Raw genomic sequence first — 7,252 nt, 5'->3', positions numbered from 1 at the left:
TTTACATTTGAGCCTATTGAATGATAAAAAAATAATGTTTGAGCCATAATTGCCTGACAATAAAATTTATAAAAAAGAATTTGATAAACAAATAAAATTGTCAATGCACAAAAATCAATCAAAATTTATATCTCGATTAATTTATTATCGACGTTAAAATTTACTAAATGAAAAACATCCTTTGTAAAGATCTTGAAATTATCTTACTTGCGATTACTCTGACTGTAATATACTGTATGAAAAATAAAATTGTAATAAAAAACAAAAAATATATATTACAATTATTTTTTTTTTGTTTTTTTAAAATTCATTGTGAAATGTTTATTAAAAAAAAAAATAAATAAATTTGTATACTTCAAAACTATTATAATTTTTTTTTTTTAGATTAAAAAATAAAAAAAATTTATTATCCTATTTTTTGTCGTTTTTCATTTGTTTAACCATTGACGGCCATTTTGATTGACAAATCCAACAAATGGCCTTGATATTTTTTGTGTGTAACAATATTAATAATAATTTTTATTTATTTACGAATAATTGTTTGCTCTTTTTATGTACCTATTTGAGTACTCCAAAATGAAAAAAAAAATAACAAAAGAAGACCAGGACAAACGAGAGCCATAAATAAAAAATAAAAATAAAAAAAAAATATTTTTCATAAATAAATTTAATAAATAATTTTCATTATTTAATTATTTATTTTTGTACAAATCATTAGGGTGAAATTTTTTTAATAAAAATATATATTTTATTTAATTGTCTTACCTTTTGGAGCAACGACAATTCTCGAGCTACGTAGATGATGTTCAGATGTTTTCAAGGTCGACCCAAATTTTGCTTCATTTGTTTTCCCATGGCTCCAACAAACACCTACCACTAACACAATCACTGACTCTATTACTTTATTATTAAATATTTTATATAAATATTCAACAACAATTAAAATTGTCATTGCCAAAGCTTTTATAAAATTAATGTAAATTTAACACGAACTCTTGGACCCGGAGCCGAACGATTAAACGACACGAAAACTTCCCGACTAATTTACGTTTACAATTTGATTAATAACACTTTTATTTTATTATTATTATTTTGTTTAATATAAATTGATAATTTAGTAATTAATTAAAGCTTATTTAATGTTGAAAAAATTAATAAAATGATGTACAATGTACTCACTCAATGGCAATGTTCGTTGGTGTCCATTGTCGTTGACTAAATTTGTCAATTTTAACCGTTTTTGATGAACTAAAGTAATAAAACAATACGTATTATTAATCTCACGTAATTATTTATCAATAAAAACACTATTTAACAATTAAGTTTTGATATTTATAATAATAATATGATGAATTTGAAGACAACGTTAGCGGAGACGACGTATCTGTGGCGATTTCAACGCGAGACTAAAGTTCACCCACGCTTCCGCTAGAGGCAAAAAAAACAAGCTTCTTGAAAAAAACACTAAGCGTCGCTAATTTAAATTTCTTTTCGCGCTCTTTATTATCATCAACTGGTGAGCCATCTAGTAATCACTTTTAAATATTATTTGAAAATTAAAAAAAAATAATAAGTTTTGTAAAAAAATTATTATAATCAACTAATTAATATATTACAAGATGTTTATCTTTAAATTTATTAGTTAAACTTTTAGTTTATTTTTTTGGCTTGATCATCTATCTCATATGTTAAACTGAATTTGACGAAACAACATCATTTGGCAATCTTCCAGATTGTATCAAAGTTGTCTCATCATTTGGAAAAAAAAATTTCTTAATGATTGATCTAAATAAAAATTTAAAAATTTAATAGTTATTTATTTTAGAAAATAAATATATAATACCTTGGTGGTCCAATATTTTGAGAAGCTTGAGCTTCTTGAGATCTTAAATAATTTAAAACTTCTGGTTTATTTCTTAGCAATCCAAAATGATCAAGTGTCAAAAAAACAGGTATCATTATCACAACAATAGCTCCAATAATAACAATTAAACATAAAAGTTGCCAAATAAAATTATAAGCAACAGATTCATAACTAAAATTATCACCAGTTGAATTAAAAAATGGCACAATTAAACAGCCAATAAATCCACAAATAAAATGTGTTGTTACAGCATTACAATAGTCTTCAAGTTGACTTTTAAATAATATTTTAGTTATATAATAAAATAATAAACCTCCAATTGTACCAATAACAAGTGCAACTGTTGGTGAATATAAATCAGCACCAGCTGAAATAATAACAACACCACCAACAGTTGCTTGTACACATCTTGTAACAGTCCAACGATTAAATGGTTCATTTTTAAAAAAATGAATACCAGTTACAACAATTGTACATGCTGATATTGATATAATTATATTCATCATAACTTGATACAATTGTTTATCTGATAGCTCAGTATTATAACCAGTTGAATTTGATATCCATAAGCTCTAAAAAAAAATAAATGAAAAGCATTATTATTTAAACAAACAAAAATAAATATTAATTGATTTGTAAATTATTTACCTGAAGACCAATGACAACAAATAAATATCCAAGAAAATTTGTTGTTACAGATTGAGTTGTCATACTAGCATCATCAATATCATCAACCCTCATTATTCTTTTTCCCAGTATAATACATCCAATAATTCCAACAACACCCCCAATAGTTGATACAATTGATCCACCTCTATCATGAAACACAACATCTTTATCAAATAATTTATTTTTTGACATCCATCCATCATTTGTCCAAATCCAATGAATAATAAATGGTTGTATTATACCAGATAAAAACATTCCAATAATAAGTGTACCAATTGAATGTATTCTACCAGCAACACAACTAGTATAAATTGCTGATGATATTATTATTCCTTGCCATCCAAATATTATTTGTTCTTTATTTATTTTATCATTATCAATCCAATAACCACCACCCAATAAACCACCAATATCATCAGTATAAGCAATCATTGAACCAATAAATAAATATACAATACTTATCCAACATATGTCAATTATATTTTGTAATAATATTAAATTTATATTTGTCACTGGTATACTACCAATATGAATCAACAAAAATCCAGCACGTAATAATATTATTAATATAAAACGTTGTACTGCTGATGAGCCATTGTTTATTTCATTTATTGGTGATGATGATGATGATAATTCTGGTGATCCTGTTAAATCATTACCAGATCTTCGGTAATTTGTATCAATATCAACAATATTTTCATCACTATTACAACCTTCTGGAAATTGATTTTCTGATCCAAACATGTCAATATTATCAAGATCAATTAAATCAATTAAAAAATTATAAAATCGTCATTTATTTTATTTTAAGACTGTCATTATTTTTGGTTATAAATTAATAATTAATTTTAATAAAAGTTTTTTTTTTTTTTATCATGAAAAATATAATATTTATGATTAGAAAATATTATTAATAAAATTATTAACTTTGACAGAGGTTTTTTATTCTCAAATATAGGTAATTAATAATTAAAAATACCTAGTATTTATTTATTTATTATAAATAAAATATTAAAAACGCGGGAAAATAATTTTTATATAAATAAATTACAAGTTGCCTCTCCTCTTTTAATTACATGTAAAAGAGAGGGAAAATCAAGAGAGGGGAATTAAGATATTTAGAAGATGCGCAAGTTTGAATGCGCAAAATCAGCCGGTGTGTTTTTGTGTATCTCTCGACATATTGGTGTGGCTCCCTGCATTGGTGTTTTCACTTTTCCCCCCAGTCGCTCGAGAGTCGAGAGCGGCCGATGGTCTCTCTCTCTGCCGGTTTTTCAATGACCGTTAAATAAAAAAGGACAACAATATAAAATACCATAAACTCCAATAAGGATTTGTTGTAAATAAATTCATCAATAAAAATAACTAATATACTGTACAATTTGTTTAAAAAATAATAATAAAAATTAGTTAATATTTAGTGTGTATTGTGCAAAAAGTAAATAAATAAAAAAAAAAACATAAACATGGCGGCTGCAAGTGTAACGTGTAGAGCCTTTGTCGTCCTGAGACTTGAAATTACTCGTCCTTTGAGTGTTGCATCCTTGACTAATCAAAGAAGATATCGAAATGTAAGTCAATCATTTAATTTACATTTTTTAATTTAATTTTAATTGCTGTTTATTTTGGAGTAACTACGATTTTTCATGCCGGTTTTTACGCGGTATATATCTCTTTTATTATTATTTTTTTTTTTATGGTCAATCTAAGTGTGTGTTGGTATGTCATTTTATTAAACATGTATATTATATGCGAATTTTTGCCCGCCTCATATATTTTATTTTTTTTTTTTGAATATATTGATGTAACAGCTGCTTTTTTTTATTATTTCAATTTATCTTGTATATGCTTATTTACTATTTTTATATGCACTGTGAGTGACACTCATTTAATTATAAATTCCCCTTCGTTTGACAGTAAAAGTTACAGAAAAAAAAAAAATATAAAGATTATTTTTAAATAACAAATTTCTATCGTGTGTGATATATGTATATTTTTTTTTTATTTAGATTCGAGTTTGATTAATTTTTATTAATAGCTTTTAATTTTTTTTTACAAGAAATTCTGGAGTTTAAAGTTCCAAGTTGATAACAAGTGTCAAGACACTTTTTTATATTTTAATTATAAAAAAAGAGTATATAAATAATTTAAAAAATTAATTTAGAAAAATATTAGTCAAGTTTATTTATTTGTCACATTATTTAAAAAATTAATTATTAATCATTAATTTATATATTTATTTCAACATTTTTTTATCAACAATGTGATTGACATTTTTCTTTGTTTGTCAAGTCATTCCTCCATGCAATTAAAATCAAAATTACTTATCAATGAAATGTCATTAGTAAAGTCTTAATTTTTCCCGCAATCATTTCACTGTCATTAGCATATCTTTATTACTTTATCATCTTAAAAAAATTTGATATAAATTAAATGCATCAATCAAAGAAAAAAAAATTAAATAATAATATTCAAAGAAATGAGGATAATTTTTAAAAAATGTTGATAAATTTTATGTGAAAATTGGAATTAGTCAATGGATTTATTTTATCAGTAGATAAAAAAAATAAATAAACACCTGTGAGTTAATTTTTATCACGATATCATTTATATAATAATGATGAATTAAATTTTAATAAACATAAAAAATCATCTACTTTATTTATAAATAATGTAAAGCTTAATTTATCAATTTTTCATCGTTAAATTATTGCATCGTCATTTTTTTTTTATTATCAAAACGGATGTAATGTAAATTGTGCTAAATGATTTAAATTTTGCTACATTGATCGGTCAATTGTGTCTGAATTTTCTGACTGTTTAATGATTAATTAGTTGACTTATCAGTCTGACAACACTAACACTATATCTCTCGGTTATTCTGGGTCATTTCATGACTTTTAATTCATCAGCATTAATCGTATATTTAATTGTGTACGACAAAAAGTCTGCCAAAGTTATGCATGATGTTGTTGGTGGTTCTGAAATAAAATCGACCGTATTTTTATTTTCCAGTTTAGCTTTTTTTTTTTTTTACTATTTTTTATTACGCTTGGCGACACGATGGTTAGATCATTGACCTTAGTAGGTAATAATTTTCTTAGTTTAGTTTGAATAAAAAAAACTGCTCTCTTATAACACCTGCCCAAGTTTAAAGTACCTTATTTTTATTTATCATAAAAAATGTATAAGTCTTGTCTTTTAAATTTTATTAAATTTTTTTCCCTCTATTTTTTTTTTAACTCAATTTAATAACATTTGCAAGATTACATAATTTCTAACAAAATAAAAAAAATATTCATTGACATACGTTGATTAAAATTACAACAATAAAATGAATTTTACAATATTAAATTACTTTTGTAAAAAATTTTATCCTTTGATGCAATATAATAGTAGATTTTATGAATAGAAGGTTATATAGTGAAGAGATTACTACTTTAGATCACGTGGTAATGATTAAAAAATTTTCTACAGTTGAATCACAGTGACCATTCTCTTGAGTACTTTGTTGAATCACTTTTGAATGAATAGGCAATTTAAAAAGAAGGAAAAAAATTTATAAATGAATGTCAAGTTCATTTGTAATCAGACAACAATTCTTTTCGTTTTAATTAATATGCGACAAATAAAATATTGTCCAATGATATTTATTGTTGATAATTTTTTTTCTAAATATTGTTTTTGTTTTTATGAAGTATATGCAAAAGCTTGTGGAAGTTGTTGAATTTATTTTAAACAATTAACAGTATCTGGAAAAGTCTATTGATAAAATTTATTGACAACACAAAATTAATTAATTGAAAAAGAATAATACAATTATAAAATAATGATTTAATTTAATTGAAATCATTATTAAATTATTTATTAATTCATATTTTTTAAAACAATTATGTACTATTATTTTTTTTGGCTGATTATTATTTTTAGTGATGCCGCGAGACGAGACGAGACGAGAGTCAGCCCTCTCTCGTCTCGTCTCGACTTTAAAAGATCGTCTCTCGTCTCGTCTCGTCTCTCGTGACGAGAGAAAATTTGTCTCTCGTCTCGAATATTCTCGTCTCTCGTCAGCTATCTCTCGTCTCGTCTCGACTTCTCTCGGTCAACAATTTATTTTTGGTAGTTTTATTTACAATATAAACAATAGATTCATTACTTTGATTTTATTATATTTTTTTTTTTTAATTTTTAATACAAATTTTTTATGCTTAGATATTATTCGATTATTCCGGTAATTTTTCTGCGAAAAACAAATATAGTATGGAGAATAGATATGTTCATATATAAAACAAGAAGCAATATAAAAAATAATATTATAATCAACATATTGATGAAAAAAAAATCGAAAATTTATTATAATAGATTTAAAAGAATTATAAAAGCGTCTCAAAGAAATGTATTATCATATAAGTAGATTGAAAATATATAAAAATAAAAAAAAAATAAAAACATGAACTAAAATATTTATCTCTCGACTTTTCTCTCGCATATCGACATTGGTGTCTCGTCTCGTCTCGAAATTTATCGTCTCTCGTCACCTCTCTCTCGTCTCGTCTCGAGTTCTCTCGTCTATCGCGGCATCACTAATTATTTTTATATAATCTTTTTTATTGAGATAAAAATTATTTTAACTAAAACCTGTTTAACAAGTTATACAGTGTGATTAAAAAGAGCATTCAAACCAGTTAAACTTGACCCAGTATAATATTCATTTGAATC

At 24.6% G+C, this 7,252-nt stretch overlaps 2 protein-coding genes across 3 annotated transcripts in view; one reads left to right on the top strand and one right to left on the bottom strand.

The window, feature by feature from the left end:
* Window positions 1–1,671: 1,671 nt before the first annotated feature.
* On the bottom strand, window positions 1,672–3,277 carry LOC122853692 (putative ammonium transporter sll1017). Its single transcript, XM_044154108.1, has 3 exons — window positions 2,513–3,277; window positions 1,844–2,436; window positions 1,672–1,785 (listed from the first exon to the last, which is right to left on the bottom strand). Exons 1-3 carry the CDS (start codon window positions 3,275–3,277, stop codon window positions 1,689–1,691), a joined length of 1,455 nt encoding a protein of 484 aa, XP_044010043.1. The 3' UTR covers window positions 1,672–1,688.
* A 407-nt stretch (window positions 3,278–3,684) lies between these two features.
* The window catches only part of LOC122854374 (calcium uniporter protein, mitochondrial), a 47,420-nt gene continuing 43,852 nt past the window's right edge, over window positions 3,685–7,252 (top strand). The window contains exon 1 of one of the 2 annotated variants that reach the window (XM_044154954.1): window positions 3,685–4,104. In XM_044154954.1, coding sequence (XP_044010889.1) covers window positions 4,000–4,104 — 105 coding nt within the window. In that variant the 5' untranslated portion in view covers window positions 3,685–3,999. The remainder of the gene's footprint in view (window positions 4,105–7,252) is intronic. The other variant, XM_044154953.1, reaches the window with a different exon arrangement.

The sequence above is a fragment of the Aphidius gifuensis genome, linkage group LG4 (genome assembly GCF_014905175.1).
Source record: "Aphidius gifuensis isolate YNYX2018 linkage group LG4, ASM1490517v1, whole genome shotgun sequence".
NCBI lineage: Eukaryota > Metazoa > Arthropoda > Insecta > Hymenoptera > Braconidae > Aphidius > Aphidius gifuensis.
This window is presented reverse-complemented; position numbering and strand designations above follow the sequence as displayed.

Coding starts and splice junctions, on each gene's coding strand:
- LOC122853692 (XM_044154108.1), bottom strand. CDS start 3,277: ATGTTTGGATCAGAAAATCAATTTCCAGAAGGTTGTAATAGTGATGAA. Junction 2,437..2,512: donor TTGTTGTCATTGGTCTTCAG/GTAAATAATTTA, acceptor ATTTTTTTTTAG/AGCTTATGGATATCAAATTC. Junction 1,786..1,843: donor CAAAATATTGGACCACCAAG/GTATTATATATT, acceptor ATTTTTATTTAG/ATCAATCATTAAGAAATTTT.